This window comes from Pogoniulus pusillus, chromosome 1 (genome assembly GCF_015220805.1).
Source record: "Pogoniulus pusillus isolate bPogPus1 chromosome 1, bPogPus1.pri, whole genome shotgun sequence".
Classification (NCBI taxonomy): domain Eukaryota; kingdom Metazoa; phylum Chordata; class Aves; order Piciformes; family Lybiidae; genus Pogoniulus; species Pogoniulus pusillus.
In genome coordinates, this window is record NC_087264.1 from 29,245,103 (window position 1) to 29,263,225 (window position 18,123).

General features: G+C 44.6%; 2 protein-coding genes across 4 annotated transcripts in view; one reads left to right on the forward strand and one right to left on the reverse strand.

The window, feature by feature from the left end:
* Positions 1–14,358, reverse strand: part of CDAN1 (codanin 1) — a 33,177-nt gene extending 18,819 nt beyond the window's left edge. For 2 of the 3 annotated variants that reach the window (XR_010302878.1, XM_064146580.1), the window contains exons 1-10: positions 14,098–14,358; positions 10,614–11,314; positions 8,829–9,053; positions 6,458–6,651; positions 5,928–6,047; positions 4,972–5,050; positions 4,472–4,592; positions 2,864–2,973; positions 2,047–2,136; positions 969–1,044 (exon numbers count right to left, since the gene is read on the reverse strand). Coding sequence is in view for 2 of the 3 variants with exons in the window: in XM_064146580.1 (XP_064002650.1) it covers positions 969–1,044; positions 2,047–2,136; positions 2,864–2,973; positions 4,472–4,592; positions 4,972–5,050; positions 5,928–6,047; positions 6,458–6,651; positions 8,829–9,053; positions 10,614–11,314; positions 14,098–14,193 (1,812 nt within the window). In the remaining variant the exon portion in view is untranslated. The remainder of the gene's footprint in view (positions 1–968; positions 1,045–2,046; positions 2,137–2,863; positions 2,974–4,471; positions 4,593–4,971; positions 5,051–5,927; positions 6,048–6,457; positions 6,652–8,828; positions 9,054–10,613; positions 11,315–14,097) is intronic. The other variant, XM_064146590.1, reaches the window with a different exon arrangement.
* A 13-nt stretch (positions 14,359–14,371) lies between these two features.
* LOC135177006 (uncharacterized) lies at positions 14,372–16,727 on the forward strand. Its single transcript, XM_064146609.1, has 2 exons — positions 14,372–15,033; positions 15,901–16,727. The coding sequence occupies exons 1-2, from the start codon at positions 14,571–14,573 to the stop codon at positions 16,557–16,559; spliced, it is 1,122 nt and encodes a 373-aa protein (XP_064002679.1). The 5' UTR covers positions 14,372–14,570; the 3' UTR covers positions 16,560–16,727.
* The last annotated feature ends 1,396 nt before the right edge of the window (positions 16,728–18,123 follow it).

Sequence of the window (18,123 nt, forward strand, 5' to 3'; positions counted from 1 at the left end):
CTCAGACTAGGTTTTCTGCATCAGTGTCATAATACACTCAAGATTCCACACTCACTTTCCAGTCACACACATTGGATTAAGTGAAAACTCCTAATTATCAGTTTAAATCTTTGTTTATCCACATGAAACTCTGCAGTCTTCATTAAGAAGGCAGGTACAAAAGAGAAATATATCACCTAGGACTACATTAAATCCAATTTATGCAACCAAGTCCATCTCATCTCTTTCCCTCAACAAAGTCCAACTTGCCTCTTTTCCACAATCTCTCTGAACACACACACACACACACACACACAGACAGAACACTGATGTCAATTCAAATTGAACACTAGAGGAATTTTCAACACTCCAACAGCTCACAACTTCCTGGCAGTGTGTGGTGGCTAATGCTCAAGGCAAGGCTTTGTACCTGTTTTGCTATTAAAAAAAAAAAAAAATCCAGAATAAGCCAGCCATTTGTAGAGAGTGCAGTGAATAGCCACAATCCAGTCAGAAGCATCATTTTTTTCCCCTTCATTTCTTCAATTACAGTGAAATAATATGATGCCTGTAACTGGCCAAAAAGCCCTGCAAACTACCACCGCAAGACTGTATCAAGAAAAGGCTGTTGCAGTGTTATGCAGAAGAACAAAGACTCTCTGCAGGTAGCACCCCTCCTATTGCTAATGAATATAACTGGGAACCTCAGTGTTTGACACATGTCAAAATACATCCTTCAAATGTCTAAAAACCTTAACAGTTCTGAAGGTCAAAGTAAATAACATGACGAATGGTTGATGAGTAACTTAGCACTGATTTATACTACTGGAAAACTAAGAGAATTCCCATTCTGAAAACTTGGCACTCTCAAGAAAGTTCAATAGGCAAACCCCAAAGAAACTTGCAAGCTATAGTTTTTTTTCCACAGGCTGAACAAAGAACAAGTCTGCTTTGCTGTATAAATTAATTAAAAATATCAAGTCGTTTACCTGAATAAGCTGTTTCTGAAAGAGCCTGGCAAAATGGCTGTAGTTGCAGGTTGCAGATAAGTGAGCCATCATGGCCCTGTGAAGGAAAACATTACAAAATGCTGTGCCACAAGGAAAGTGTTCTAACTTCCAACTACATCAAAAGTGTAAAATAACTGCTTTTAAGAAAGGGATCTCTAAAGCTCACTGTAAAAAAAATAACACCTTCATAAACAGGTTTCCCAAGCATTGAGCCCCATCTGTTGAATACGGAAACAAAAAAATTTCTCCGAGCACCTGCAGAGCAAACACAGCTCTAAAAATAAAACAACTCTTCTTTTCCTGCAATAATGCTGCTGTTTAGAAAGAAAACTTGTTCAGCTCTTACTCTCCCCTGTAAGAGCAGTGACTTGAGAGGTCACACATGTGCCGTAAGAAAGAAGCAACAGAAGTACTTTTGAAGCCCAAGAGAAGGAAAATTTCTCCATTTACATCTCAGCCTTGCTCTGCTCCTGTAGTGAAAAATCACATGTAAGTTGAGTAGGCTGGTAGTTAAGGCTGCTTTCAAAACCATAACAGTTTCTTTAGATATATTCTATTTTGATAAAGCAATAGATTACTAAAGCAGTTTCTTTCCATAAGAGTCACAGTTGTTTGGCTTTCAGTGCCAGTATACTAGAGCCCTATGAAATGATCAGAGAAGCTAAGAGCTTCTGAACATGCTACACATTCCTCCACGCGTAAGAGGAATTTGACACTGGAAGCATGAAATGCACAGGCAAGGGTATACGGATAGCAATATCCAGACCACAAGAGCCATCTGAGAGTGGCTCTTCCTGTGAATTTGAACAGGGAAAAAGCTACACCACAAACGATCATATTAGACCCTTAACACTTAATGGCATTTCTTGAAGAAAAGATTTTATATTTCTAAATATAGAAACAAGTTCACATGGACAACAGTATCATCCAAGAAGCACAGCTCTTTAGTGCAGAAGACAACAGGACAGAACATACAACTTGCAATGTTGTGCCTGCTACTCTGCACCAGTAATTCAGCTACATTAAAGAGCTGGCTGAAGTTGTGTAAGAATCCTACCTGATCTTGTTGCCTAGAATTCTTTCAAAGTCCCAGCCAGTTTTTTCATGGTTATCTTCCCATTCACGCAGCAGTTCATAAAATATATCCCTGTGAATCAAAATACTCAAAAGCATGGATTCTCACTCCTCAAAACTTGAAGCAACAGCAACTAAATATTGTCACTTCTAAGTTCCCGAGCAAGCATCTACCTCAGATTAAACAACTCAAGCCTCTAAGCATTCAGATACCTTCGCAAAACTCATTACTGTTAGTGGTACTTCAGCGAGTTTCCATTTTCCATGTCTTTGACAGCAAGTGCTTAAGCTTGTTATGCCCAAGCTCTGACAGAATGACCACAATAGCCATTACCAGACACATGAAGATTGAGAGGCAGGAAAGAATAAGCCACAAGAAATAATACCTACGAGGAGAGAAAAAAGGACCAAGACAATTTGCCATTCTCCCCTCACCCTGTTGCTGCAAGCATGGAGGGAGGTGGCAGGTAGAGTAAAAGCATACCAGATTCATATGCAGGAGCAATCCAGTAGGGTGACACACTGCACTGGCATTTACCAGAAATCTCAAGAACTCCTGAAGAATTAGACTGTTCTTCTCTAAAGACATTAGGCATTTAGCTCCTGCAGTCAATATGGACAAAGACTTCTTTCTTTCCTCTATTTTTTCTTAGCTGTTTTTCATTTTATGTCTTTAGGAGTGAAAAATCCCAATTTATTTTTTTTTACAGCAAGTAGTGTACATTCTTAATATCTTTGTTCACAGTCATATAAAGGTTATACACCCTGAGAGTCATAAAGTAACAAAAGAAGAAACTTACCTTTGTTTCTTAAATATGTGAAATGCTCTGTCACTGGGAAAGTTAGACCGATTGTCAGTTTCTGGCTGGAAAGAAACAGACTGTACAGAGCATGGCAGGAGGAGAGACACCTGTTAAAAACACAATGGCAGCCATTAGATTAACGTAAGTCTCTAATTTATCCAACAATCTAAGACTTAGAAACAACAATGAAAAGACATGAGGAGGAGATCAAGTAGCACACTTGAGTTATTCAGCCACTAGCCATTTACTAATTAGTAACTGCCAGTAAACACCAAGAGTTTTGCACCTTATGTTACACTACAAAGACAGAATAAATCAACATGATGAATTGAAGCATCTTGTCTCTCTCAGAACTCTCTGCACAAGACTACAACGAGTATTGATACAGTAGACAGAAACGATCTGCAAACAGTCAAACTGCACCTCCAATGTAACACAATGTGGGACAGTGGCTGGCAATTCCTGTATGGCTCCTTTTCCTATTCAAAAAGCCTATGTCTTCTAGTAACAAGAGACCTTTATTTACAGCTTTAAAGCTCAGTTAAACAGCTAAGAAGTTCAGTTCTTTGCCACGAATAATTTCCATTTTTATAAAACTGTGCTGGTCTGAGGCTAACTTTTACCAAGATTTTTTAGTTAGCTGTGAAAAGAAAGAAGCAAAACAACATGTGCCCTATATCACCATTCCTCTGCTAAGAAATGCAACTAGTCAAAACATAGGTAAGACAGCACTTCACACACACATACATTGCTCAGCTCTCACTTTGGGCTGTGCCGTCTTCCTGGCGGTGTGGTCTCTGGCTGATTCTGACTTTAACTCCCTAATCCACCTAACCCCTTTTTCCCCTAACCTCCTTGTTGTCTTTTTTTGACATCTCACCTCAGATCTCCAGATTTATCACGAGATATATGTGGACTTTGATTGTTTCTGGGAAGAGTATTGTGTTTCTGTGTTACTTTTAATTTGTATAGAAAACTGTATATATGCTTATATGTTGTGCTAAGCTGTAAATACAGCTTCATTCCTTAATCTCCAGTCGTCTGAGTCTAGTCTTAAGTGTGGGAGGGCAGGTAACTCCCAAATCATCACAAAGACGGATGAAACGAGATACAAAATACATCACGGCAGGCAATTCCATCCTTGATTCAGCTCCCTAACCCAGAGGATTAGATTAGAAAACTAGGTTTCACAAGATGCATTGTCTCTTCTGAATCTTCATTTGCCTAAAAGGTGTCTGACGCTCTGAAACAAAACCACTTCCTCCAAACTACATTCTGATATTGCATCTAACCAATCAGTCTTCTGGAATGTATGTTTGTTAGGCAAGAATCTCAAAGGAAAATGTGACCCAGTCGCTGCCTGTGGTCAGAGCTTGCAGCACAATGCAAGACCAATCAGCAGTAATTTGCAGCTAACAGTCACTGGCCCTATCGATTCACTCATCCACCGTCAAGAAAAAAAAACCTCTTTCAGACTCCTGCCAAAGATACATGACAAGCTACTTGAAGTAGAAGGAATAAGATTTAATACCAAAGCCACCACAAACAAAACAGCAACAATACAAAGGGTTGAAGCAATGCCAGTTGAAGTCTGCCAGTTCTTACCTTAGCTGTACTGCTTTCATAAGCCTGCCTGAGCCTCTCGTGCAAGGTGGGAGAAAAAGATGCAATCCGTTCATTTTCAGCTAAAAGCTTAAGCGTCCCCTTTTCTAAATGGGAAATAATTCTGACAACACAGACAGAAGCCAGACAGACATAAACAACACATCATCAGACCAGAAGAAATGCTTATGCTCATTTTTCATGAAGGCAGCAAGTAAAAAGTTCTAAGCCCTAGGCATCTAGCATGAAATTCTGCATCTGTAGGCCATTTTTTTATTGCTTTCTTCTGACAACCTTCCCATTTCTACATGCACTGAAGTTCAGGAGATAGATCAGTGCAAGGAAAACTCAAGGACATTCAAAACCACATTAAGTTGTATGTTTCGAAAGAAAATTAACAAACCCATGCCCGCAAATTGTAAAGCTCTAAAATCTAAACTACTTGCTTAATGTCACACCCATCTGCAGATGTAAGCAGAAGAAGTAAAAACAACTCAACTCACTCATACTGATAATCCAAGACTTGAACAGCAAAATAAACACAATTGTGCACACTTCGGAAATGCTGTCTCCCTGATGCATCTAAGGGAGAAAAAGACACATGAGACAACAGCACCTATCATAATTTATACACTAAAATATCAACAGTTAGCTGTCAAGGCAAGTAGAAAATGCCACTTCCAAAAATATTCTTTCAGACCACTAACCAGTTTTCAAAAGTTCCTTTTCCCTGCTACCTGAATAGGCAAATCCTCTCATCCCTATCCTTCCCTATACTAAAGGCAACTGCACTGTTTAACGCTTTATGGAAAGAAAAGATTCTTTCTTGGTGTTCTGGCCAACAGTGAGCAGATCCAGGATAAAATACAGACCAACTGCAAATAGCCATTAGGTGCCATTTCTGTGGCTGGAGACTTCCAACGCCTAATCCCAGCCCTAAGAATCAGTGAGTGGTAAAACAAACTTGGGCACCTAAAGTGGGAGTGTGTTTCATCTTAAATCCACTCTTTGCTATGGATATAAAACATAAAAGTACTAACTGCATCAAGATGAAGTGTGAATCTGCAAAAAACAAATGCAACGATTATGCATGTATAGGAAGGTTCCTTAGGGGTTCCCATAATCCAGCCTTAAAATTTAAAAACTTTTAGCAGACCAATGGCACTTCTGTGCTGCAAGGACAAGAGGAGAGACTACCTCCAAAAGTCAGTGTTAGTAAATCTCACAGAAACAGCAGAAAGCTAGATTCAAACAATAACTAGCAACCCCCACTTTAACATATCGTGGAACCACTTCCCATACAGGCATGACTTCTGTCAGCATCTCAGAAGAGTTCCACAATGGTAATAAAGTGCATTAATGGAATTGAAGACAAACAGTTCAAGATGAAGGTAACTGCTCTACATCACATTATCATTCCATGTAAGTAACAGTCTTTCCTCTAGGAATTACTGCTTACCTTTACTTCTTTCATTGTCCTCAAGGTCATCATCTCCATCCTCTGCAGCAGAAGTGCCTTTGGATGTCAAGAGCTGCAGAACAAAAAAGAGCTCCAGAAAAATATTTGGTACCAGGTTTTCTGGAAGAGAGGAGAAGAGATAATAAAAGGTGGATATTCAGTATTGCCCTGCTTTAATCAATAAAGGCAAAAAGACAAAGACCCATTTCATGGCACATCAGCAAAGAACTCCCTCCCCACACACAACCACAATGTACGTCAATACGGAAATTACAGGAAAGATATGTTAAGGTGTCTGGTTTCAGACAGGGTCACAGAACTGCAGCTCAGAGTACTGCATCAGGTTCATCTCCTTCCTTTAATTTTTATGTGACAGCCACTTATTCTAATAACTGTGTTGGATTAGTTTATCCTTCCAGATGTTGTTTGTAACTGTCTCACAACTGTCATTTCTCATCTACCTCCCTGTCAATACATTCACAAATCTGTAGTTCAAAGGAAGATCAGTCTCACATCTTCTGAGTCTTCACCTGCTATACATGATGAATAAAGCTGTGCCAGACACTCCAACTGTTTCTTGCAGGAAACTTTAGTGGGATTTGCACAGGTCACCAGATGGCTTTCAGCAGAAAGGCTCGCACTGCGAGAGTAGCTAGGTTTAGTAGGAGTACCAGGATCAAGATATATCCCCGCAGGAGAAGACGTCTGGTGCAGCAATTTGAATCTGAAATTCAAAAGCAGCAACATATCACGTGACTGAATATGATACACAGCAGTCATGCAGCCAGAAGGTCTTTCTCGGGAATCTTGCATGAAGTAATTCCTTCTGTGACTAACCATGTCACTCACATTGCCTAAAGCTGCTTTTAGTGATAGTAATGTAGCTCACCTTTCCCTTACTGAGAAAGAATCTTGGTGCTAACCATCAAAAGACTCAAAAGAATCACATTCCAATTCCAGCTATGCTAAAATGCTGCAGCAGTTGGACCAAGTATGCATGCTTCCACTGCTCATGTAAGTTGATATCGGCCCATGATGTGCAATCTTTTAAGAGACATGGTCATTCAAAAAACTCTTTTATGTACAATTTCTGACAGCTAGAGGCTTTACAAAGTCTGTGAAAATAAAGTTCACACCCACGCCTTCAGATACATCCACAGGTTAACAAAAAAAAAATCTGAGAAGATCTAACACCACTAAGTGGAAAGGCAATGAAACAGCTGATGAAATCCTAAGCTGATAAGTTAAACAGCAGTAGGCATTAACTACTTTAATTGCCAGATTTGAAATCAGCAATGAACACTCAGTTACATACACAGATACTGTGAAAACAAACAAACAAAAAAAACACCTGGAGAAGTCATCCAAAACACACCAACACAGTGGCATACTTAAGACCCACAAAAATGCCAGTAACAACAATATCAAATTATTGTTAAAGACCTCAATGAAACATCATATCACCTCTTGCCACATTGTCTTATAAACTAAATATTTAAAAGTCACTTTAAAGGCTGTGGAGACAGAATTGCTTTTAATTGCAGCAAAGAACTTTTTCTACTGGCCTATTTCTAGTGGAACTGCTGCAATAAAGAACAAATCAGTCCCAAAATGAGAGTAGAATGACTGTTTAGTAATATCTCCCTTGTAATTAACATAAACCCTCACTGACCAAAGAAAAGTATTTATTAAACACTTTGTAGACCCACCAAGGTAAAGAAATCTACTTCAGCATGAGTTTCATCTTTTCCCCTTGGTCAATGTGACCACTCAGCTGGCTGAGGGCTGTTAATTTTGTACCTCACTTCACTGCTGAGGATACAACAGCTGCTCCCAACTCTGAGCACCAAACACTTCCCATTTCAAGCATGATGAGTCAGATGACCTCACAGGCAAGATCAAGCCCACACACTGCTATTTCATCAACTTCAGTTTACACAGATTAGTGGGACATTTCAGGTAGAATTCAGACTGGAATGGGTGCTTCGCAGAAGCACTAAGAAGCAGGTTTGAATCCCGAGTAGTTCTGTTACAGGTCTGGTACAAACAGTAACTCATGAGACTCTACTGGGTCTGCTTGAGCCAGCTCTGGTCCCACTGAAGTGAACTGCAAGACTTAGCAGGAAAATAAATCCACCCACATATCCTGAGGAGTCTCTCCATTAACAAAATGTACAAAGAATAGCAACAGTTCTATCAGCAATTACAAATCATAGTTTCTCTAATACTGTGCTTTGCTTTTTTTCCTGACTAGCAGAGATAATTTTACCCTGTAACTGAATAACAGAGACAAAATTAGAATCTAGAATTCACCTCATCTTCCAGCACAAAATTTTCAATTGATAACTCCAGTAGTAAGTTTTAAAGCAGAACTTCACACTAACAATGTGCTGTTTTCTCTGACTGTAGGCTTGTGTTAGTCCGAAGAGTTTGAAAAATCATTTCATTTTTTTCCAAACCAGACCATGCCTTCCATCACAGGTGCAATCTGCAAACACCTCAAACTCACCTGCCTTCCCTGTGCTATCTAAGGAAAGATGCACAGAAGACGGCCATGCATACAACTCCATGAATAATCTTTTGAAAGCAGTGAGAACTGACCAAGCTTCTGAAGTGAGGGTCAATGTTACAGAGTCAGCACACCTCTAAAATGACAACTGTGAGCTAGCTGCATTAATATCCTAGTCTGATACTAGTCAAACCTAGGTTTAGGCAAATTATAGCTGAATACAAACAATATCTTCTTTGACTATTCTCCTGGTCATTTCATACTATAAAATCATAGAATGATTTGAGTTGGAAGGAATCTTAAGGATCATCTAGATCCTGGTATTTGTACCACCTTGAGATAAGAGAATTCACAATCAAGACAAGTTTACCACCACCCTGCTCAGACTGTACCGTTCTTTCTTCAGCATCTCCCTCTCCTCTTGAAGGCTGTTGCTTATCACAGATGTAACATTTCCTTCCTGGGCAGTGTTAAAGGCCTCAAGACTTGACCCAGATGAAAAGTGAGCAGCTGGAGACTGGCTGACAGGTGTAGAAGTGAAACACATCTTTGGTTTTGAGAGGGGGCGCTCAGCACTTACTGGGGTTGGGTTGATTCTCCGAGATGGTTTGCTTTTGCTGAAAAAGTGAGAAGGGATTCCACTGAAACCAAGCTAAACAACAACAAAACAATTAGGTCTCAAGACAATGCATACACAACTCTCACAGAAGAGCCTAAATGCTAAAATGGATACACAGTCAGGATATCGAATTTCTAAACTGTGTGTGTAGTTACTGACTTTATTTCCACCATCGAATAAAGACTCAGAGTTAGACCACTAACAACAGCTTGCTGCCTCTTCATGCAGAATTATCATCCATCCAGCCACAGAACAGATTACAGTGCCACACGACTTTTCCAATCATTAATAATTTAAGAAAACAGGATATGCCTCATTTCAGTAAGAAACTAATTCAACAGCAGTTTCTAATATGAATACAAGACTTAAAAAAAACACAAACAAGAAATTACCAAGCTGCCTTTGTCTACTAGGAAGAGTCCAGGCTCCCCAGTTACCACAGATGCCTTAATTTTAGGGAAGCTAACCCTTCCTGCATAAACTAGCTGGATTTACCATTCAGGAAGAGGCTCTGTAATGCAGTAAGAGACATACTGGAAACGAGATACAGGGACAGAAAGTATTACAGTTATCAAGGAAATTCTGGCTGCTACATATTAACTGCCGTGGTGTTCTCAAAATTGCTAGTGTTGTCTTCCAAATACTCTCTGACTTCTTCCTCACTCCTTTTCTTAGCTGGGCATAGTGCAATTGAGGAAGAGAGACTTGCTATCTATGCTGGAAACACACCTTGTCTCCCTTGGCCAAAACATCATCTACAGCATTATCTAGACCCAGCATCCGGATCCACTCTATAGACATCAATTTTCATCTGGAATTTCGCACATCTAACTACAAAATGCCCCTTCTAGAGTCCAGTGTCTGATATATGGCGCAAACAGGCTGACATGAAAGACTTACATTTTGTAACAAAGACTTTTTTAAAGAGTAAAATCTGTAAGAGAAAGAGGACTGAGGCAACCACAACACAAACAACTGCCCAGAAGCTAAGCCAAAGTCACCAGGGAGACTAGGACTTGCTGCAGACCACAGTGAACACAGGCATAAGCCCACTATTTTGTCCATGACCACACAGCACAAATGAAACTGCACACTAACTCTGTTATCAGAAGAATGTCAACGCAAAAGCTTTTTTGCTAGCATCAGCAATGCTAAAGAGCCTTCCAGGACTGCTCATTAGGAATTGCTATCCTGTCAAATGAGAGATGTGAAGAGCCAAGATAAAGCTGACTTGTTAGAACATGCAAGGACAAATCTGTGCTCATCTCCTTATCAGCTGATCTGTGTGCCAGTACGCTGCAGGCAGCAGCATCACTGTGAGAGGCTAAAGGCACCTTGGGTAAGTTCACAGAGTGGAAACCTGACTACCTGTTGAAGCAATATTCCTCTATAAGGCAAATGGAACAAAGCAATCCTGACCAGAGCCCAGAAGCCAGTCCCCAGGTATTGTTTATTACAGCATCTTCTGTATCTGGACACACACAACAGGACATGCTAGTCCAAGAACGGTAACCTGCAGCACAATTCAAATGAGAGAATAAGGCAGACTGGCTCTTACTTTGTGCAGCTGGAAGCAGCACCCATAGGTGGAAACTCCTCCAAGTTGTTAAGATTTAGCTGGCTGGGTGGGGATCTGGCAGAAAAAAAAGCAACTTCACTTCGCTTCCTCCTCCCTCCACTCCATGAAATGCTGTCATTCTTTCTGTCTTCTTCCTCAGCAAGGGAACGCCCCAGATCCCGAGCTGCCTGCCGGCCAGAAGTACCAACTGAGCTGCTGCCTTTCCTTCGGCCTCGTCTTGCTGGCAGGGCTTCAGGTGTAGCTGTAAGGAAGTTCCCCAGGCTGGTCTTCTGAGATGACCGCTTTTCACCATGGTTAAGCACAGGGCTGTACCCAAAGCTTGGGCTGCTGCTGGACACCATGCTTGGGAGGTCACCACAAGGGCTAGACAGGTTTGACCCAGAAAGGGAAGAGGAGCCACTGGATGCTGCAGGAGAAGAAAAGCTGGTATCTGTTGTGCAGGTGGTCACTGAAGTCCTTTGGGAAAAGAGCTGCACTCGGCTGCTGGTTGCATGCCCTGCCCTCCTTTCTGATCCTGTCCTTTGGCTCCTGTGGGCCTTGGAATTAGGAGTTTTAGCAGGAGTAGAAGGTCCATTAGTCAGGATCTGGCTAGTCTGCTCCCTTAAAAAATTCAGAAGAAAAGGCACAAAGTCTTTCTGAAGCAAACTGAGAGATAACAATTTGTCATGGATGTGGTTCTCCTACAAGGACAGAGGAAAAAGCATTAATATAGAGATGCTATCTGAGTCTTTCTCTCTGTGTCCAGATTCGTTGAAGTTGGAGCTGTGGGACTGCAATACACAATAAAAAACAAGATGACTTATCAAAGCAGGTCATCAAAACTCCAGCCACCTCAGCGCTAGTCATAGATCCAAAACTCAGCCTTCACACAAGACATTTTGGCAGAAGTTTCCAGATGGAGTTTTATACTTTGGTCTCTGACTGGGAAACAGTGGAACTGTTGCACAGAAACATCAACAACACCTATTGAAACTGCATCCAGAGAGAACTGGGAACAACTGGCACCTCTAAGTCCAACATTTCAAAGACATCAATACTGAAGTAGACAATTCTAATGGAAAAATGTCAAAACTGCAATTTAACGATCCCCTGTCTTTCTGTGAATGCCACCTGTTACCACACAGGGGTGCTAGAACAACTGTTCAAGCACTCTCTGAGTCCTGCAGTGCCAAACACAAGACCAAGGCTGCTCTTCCATTTCAATTAAATAATTTTGCTCCCTTGAGACCTCACGGAGGTCTAAGCAGAGACAGTGCACCTTAGGTTTACATAAAAGAAAAATGGAAACCCACCACGAAGTCAATGCATTTAAAGTCTAAACAGGTGGTGGTGATCTTGCAAGTGCAAATCCAGATAGAAGACCTTTTTACCTATACATAGTTCAAAGTTTTGTACACTGGGTAAAATTCCTTTTGTTTCTAACACTGCACCGTGTTTCTGTGGGATTCAGCCACACTGGCAACAGCAGCAGAAGCAGCTCTCATAGGCAGTATCTTACCAAAATCATTGCACACATTCCTGTTCCCTTATATTCACACCTCCACTAGATGATGAAAAGTCAAAAGAGTAAACACTATTTCTGAAGGACTTTTTTTCATGAAAAGTGCAGTGAATGCATGGTTGTGACTGGCCTACAGAACTCAATACCTATGCTTCAAACTCTTAATTCAAAGAGTGAGACCAGCTTAGCTTCCCAAAGAATGAGATTCCAACACTGCCTGGGTGACTAGCCAAGCAGCCAGCACTCAGTGTCCAACACTGCTAACACTCAGTGAAAAAACACACATCAGAGATCAAACCCAGTGAGGTCTCAGAGGACCCCAATTCTTACTAGTTTCCTATGCTTCAACTGCTTAATTTCGAGTGAGACCACCTTAGCTTCCTGGAGAAGAATGAGACTCCAACACTGTCTAGGTGTCTAGCCAAGCAGCCAGGGCTCGCTGTTCAACACTTAACACTGAGTGAAAACACACACATCAGAGATCAAAGCCAGTGAGGTGTCAGAAGACTCGAATTCTTACTAGTTCCAGTCCAAAGCAACCAAGAAAGCCAGAACAATTTCCTCAGGTACTCCCCTAGCTTGAGCATGTTACAAAAATCAGCCTGTGCTGTGTACAAGGTCAGGTGGTTTCAACAGGTTTTCAGAGCACAACCTGCTTTGCTCACCTTTCTCTGTGCAATTTAATAGAGGTTTGGTTCCTCCATGTGTGGAAAACAGTAATTGTCCACAGCTGCCAGCTACAAGCCACTCACTTGCTTTCCCACGTGAAGCCACTTAACTGCACCCAGTTAACTTGCCTTACAAGGGCAAACTTCTTGGCCTCCACACCTGGTGTCTGAAACTTAGTACCTCTACAGATCTGCTTCTGCAAGCCACAGCTTAGGAAATCCCAGACAATATAAAATGCTGCTCCTTTCTTCCCGCAAAAGTTTAGAACAGCAGCAATACTTGAGTTATTCAGGTGAGCAACAGCACTGAGTTTTAACTTTAGCTAATAGTAGGCAATGCACTCTCAGGGTTTAAGGCAGATAAAGCCTTAAACACAAATTCTTTCTCTAGGTTATCAGTAGAATATAAGCACTCGCAGCCCACCTGTGGTGACAAATGCTTCTATTACCACAGGAACCCGAACTCGACAACCACATCCCACCTACGAAACTCAGCCTACTTAAATTCGGAAAGACTTTCCTTAATTCATCAACGAGATAAGCAGCCAGTGGGGAGAGACAGCAGAGTATGCACAACACCCCGTACCGAGCCCTCAAGACCAAGTCGTGCCAAGGAGCACTAGGCCCCAGGCTCGAACGCTGGACTAGCGACAGCAGCTAGGGGCTGACAGCTTCATCCATCGCTCACCGTCACCTTCCTCACAAACGACGCACGAAGGGTCACCCCCTCTTCTCTCCACCACCCCCGCTCCGGTCTCAGCTGGCACTCGACAGGCAGAGGACAGAGGCACCGCTTTCGCGCCACGATTCCCGCGCAGTGACCGCAAGCCCCCCCCAGCCGCCGCCTCTGCCCGCCGATCGCCCGCTGGAGGTGCGGATCGCGGCCGCCAGGCCCAAGCGCCACAGCGCTCTTGGTAGGCTCAGCCCTGCCAATTTTAACCGTTTTCACATCGCCGGCGCTGCCGCTGGCAGGTCCCTGTCGGCGGCCTCGCCTTCCCGCCACTCCGCTCAGAGCCCGCCTGCGGCAGGGGCGGTGCTGCCGGTTGGTAGACGCCGGCTCTCCTCCGCACACGGATCCCTAACAGGGACCCGGGTCTGACCCACGCGGCCTTTGCTCCTCACAGCAGCCGCCTCAGTGACAGGGTAAACGAACTATCCCGCACAGCCACGGTCCGTAAGGGTGAGGGGAGCTAGAGAGATCAGGGGGGTTGCGGAACGACAGGCCCGGCCCTGGCAGGGCGCGGCGGGAGAAAGGGAAGGCGGCTGGGCAAGCGAACGAGTCGCCATAAGTTACCTCAGCTGGGCGGTGACCGGGGCCATGCTGGAGCCATCGCACCACAGCACTGACCGCTACCTCCTCCTGCAACAGCAGCTCCAAAACAGCCGCCATTCCCGGCCGCTGTCGCCGCCACCGCCGAGCAAGCGCACAACCGGCGGCAAGAGCGGGCGCAGCGGGGGCGGGGCGGCGGCGGGATTCCCGCCGGGGAGGCGGGGGAGGGCGGGGCTGGCGCGGACCGGGTCGGGCCGGGATCGGGCCCCCTCCCCATGTCAACACGCGGGGCACGGGGCGCCTGCGCCGGTTCCTGCGCGTGTTTTCCTCTCATGCGCGGTATTTGCTTCCCCGGCAGGGCTTAGGGCCTGGCCTAGCGGCGGCGGCGGCGCCCAACACCACCCACGGCCAGGGTGAGGGAAGGGGAGCGGCGCCCCCTGCAGCTCCGTGCCCTCCCTTCTGCCCGCGGGGGCCGAACCGGCCCCCTGCGGCGGAGGATGGCTGAGGACTCGCCTAAGCGGCGCAAGGCGAATTTCAACGAGGCGGAGACGGAGGTGCTGATCGAGCAGGTGCTGAAGCACGAGCAGCTACTATTCGCCGCCGGGCCGGGCCGCGCCTCCCCGGGCCAGAAGCGGAAAGTGTGGGAGCTGATCCGGCACAAGGTGAATCCTGTGGCTGCATGTCCCCGCGACGTGGAGGATCTGAAGAAGCGTTGGAGGGACCTGAAGCGCCGCGACCGCAGCAAGCTCTGCCGCCTCTCGCAGGGCTGCGGGCCGCCGGGCCCCGCCGCCACCCTCGGCCTCTTCCTGGCACCCGAGGAGATGCCGCCCGCCGCCGCGCCGCCCGCCCGCCGCCGCCACCACCACCGTGCCTACGGCTCCCTTTTGCCTGCCGAGGCCGTGCCTATCGTGGGTGGTATCGACACGCTGGAACTGCCCGGCGCCATCGTGGGGGACATCGGTGAGTGCAAGACCGAACTCCGCCGCGCTGCCCCGGACCCTCCGCCCGGCGTTTCCCCCGCCGCGGCCGTGGGACCCACAGTCGCAGTCCCCGAGGGAGGAACGGCGCTTAAGCGGCTGCCGTGGCAGGCTCTCCGCACACTGCGTGCGCGCACAGGGCTGCGGGTACCAGCCCCATTTGAAAATGCCTAGTTCGGATAACTGCCTGCTCTCCTTGGAAATGCAGAATGTAGCCACACACACGGAGCTGGGGGATTCGTGCTGTGGGTCATCGAAGTGGACCAGAACAGCATCTAAGAGTAAATCCTGTCTCGCAGTAAGTGCCCGTCTCTGCGGCACTAGGCGCAGCCGCTGCCTTCACCTCTGTAGTACCTATTTTGGCAAAGGCCAAGAGTCAGGTCAGTGAGCAGCTGTGCGCAGCGCAGAGCGCTGCGAGTGCGTAACTTGGTATGTACCAGGCACACCGCATTAGTGCGCTGAAACCGTCATCTGCCACACCAGTGAGTGGGTTTGCGTTCCCAGTTTTTCGGCTGTGCTCTGACTCGTTACGGCATGCATGGTAAAGCATGACATGAGCTTACAGTGAATTCTGTCTCTTGGAACCTAAAACTTGGTTTGTGTGGTGGGGCTGGTAAGGCATCTGTACTATGCAAATTCTATGGTTAACTGGTGAATGCGCCTTTGTGGTCTTTTTTCCCACCTGTCAAGGTAAGATGTAATTCTAAGAGCATCAAAGGTAACAGTGCAATTTGTTGATTCCTGGTTCAAGGATTAATGTCAGTGTTTAGTGGATAACTGTCCTTCACTGACCACAGAGGTTATGAAGTTTTTCACTGTCTCCTCTTTGCTTTTCCTTTGCCCCTTCCAGGGTTTAATGATGATCCTGGTCCTTCTCATCAACCCAGTTTGCAGAAGATGAACCTTAAAGAAGAAATAGTAGTGAAGGTGGTAGAGCCAGAAGAAAGCTCTGAGGACATGGCAGTGGTTCCACCTAGCCATGAGCAACAACCTTTTCTGGGAACATCAAGTGGAGGTTCCTCTGGGAAAGTAAAAGCCAAAACAAAAGGCAAGTCTCACGTGGACCAAAATGAAGTAACTGAAGAGGACCTACTGCAGATTCAGCAGACCCAGATGCGGGTGATCCAGTCTGGCTTTGACAGTGTCAATCACAATCTTCAGCTGCTGCAACAAGGCATGCAGGATCTGAGTAACAGCCTCAGCATCATGGCACATACACTTGTTGCTATCAAAAATATCTATGTGAAAAACAACACTGGTCCAGCCACATATGCCACTACCTCTACTCAGACCACCGCTGGGTACCTGAGCCCAGGTTCCCCGCAAGTCTCCCCCCTTGAGGACAGAGGTAGAGCACAGGTGGCTGGAAGCAGCAGCAGAAGCAGCAGCTGCAGCTCCAGCTCTGTGTCACAAGAACCAGGTTCTTCAGAGTTTCCTAGGCCTCCGGTGAGAACCATTAAGAAAGAACATCCAAATGGCTGCTACTACTTCTGTTTTGCAGATGTGTAAAAACTTGAATATATGTAAAGTGACAGTGGTGTTAGGTGCTGTTTTATGTTCTGCTCCAGCCTATGGTTTCAATGGAGCAAAGTGGACTTGCCTACCATGTTTTTCCCAGTGGGAAACATTTCACTATAGATGGCATTAAACACTAATCACCAGTCTAATGTTTGTTAACTGTGTTGCAGTTGACTAGTAATTTTCTTCCGCTTTATCCTTTTACTCTCTTAAAAAAAAAAACAGGTTTATTTTGACTAAGACCCTTGTCCACATCATTCTTTATTTTATGTGACCTTTTGAAAATTAAAAGGCATGAGAGCGGGGTAAAAAAAGTAACATTACAATTGCTGGGTGGCAGGAGCTGTCTAGCATGAGTTGTTTAGTGTTTTGACTAAAGGAACCTCAGATATAGTTGGATTTATTTAAGTACTTCGTTTTTCTAACAATTACAGTGTCAGGGGTGTTTGCTGCTTTGTTGTTGTCAGAGCTGTACAAGACATCCCAAGAAGAGTGTGACATACCTGCTTACTCTAGGTATGTTTTAGGCCTGAGCTGTTGCTTCATGAATGTGCTCATACAGCATTGTTCCACTCCACTTGGCTGTTGTTCATTTCCAGTTTGTCAGACACACCTCCTCAGAGGCATTCTGGTTTATTGCTCTAGCACAGTAGGCACACTTGTCACATGATTAAAGCAGATAAATGCTGCAAAAAACACTAATTGACGAGTGATGCCTAGTTTTGATACACATTCATTCCCATATGATTTGCAGGCAGGCTCTATTGTAACCAGCTTCTTGCAAGTCTGCAATCAATACCACCACGTCTGAAATGGAGCAAGCACTGGTTTCTATATGAAAGGGACCCTAGATATGCTGACAGATCAGTATCAGGAGGCAGGGGCTGACTTTGCTCCAGCCAGGACAAATGGTCCTGCATAGTTTATGGAGCTTTCCTCTTCACCTGTTGGAGAGAAGAGTCAGATTCTCCACTCTCAACCAGATTTCCAAGAAGAGGAAAGACAAGAAAGAGTTGGAGCAAAAAGTAACCTGTCATCTTAACTCCGAAGTGAGCAGCAAGGAACTGTTTTATCTCAATGTGGGGAAAAACCCCAACTCAAATAGAAGGAAACTCTTTAAGATATGCTTAAGGCTTATATATCAGTTACTCTGCTTTGCACAATTCAAATAGCGGAAGTGTTGTGTTCATCTGTCCCATGTCCCTACTAGAGAGGAAACAAAAACCCTGTCACCTTGCACACACACCTCAAGAATTAATAGCTGCTGTCTAACAATGTGTGAGCACAGGGCAGTCACATTGTTAGCAAGTGTTTCCCTTCAGTAACACAGATGAAGCAGAACACACAAACATCTTGCAAAATTAAAACATGTACAGCACATTGTTAATTTGGATTATGCCTTCAGGAAAAGGAGAGTCTCCCTTTCAGGTTTCCCTTACTAGAAGGAGATGGTGTAGGTGACAGGTATCACTGCTTTGTTCATAAATAGCTGGTTTTAAAATGGGAAAGAACTAATCCTAAATCTGATTTTTGAGTGTATGTTGTTAAAAGCTTT

Bases quoted from the DNA above. Each gene is read 5' to 3' on its own strand.
- LOC135177006 (XM_064146609.1), top strand. From the start codon at position 14,571: ATGGCTGAGGACTCGCCTAAGCGGCGCAAGGCGAATTTCAACGAGGCG. The intron at 15,034-15,900 runs GTGAGTGCAAGA...TGCCCCTTCCAG, and splicing joins CGCCATCGTGGGGGACATCG to GGTTTAATGATGATCCTGGT.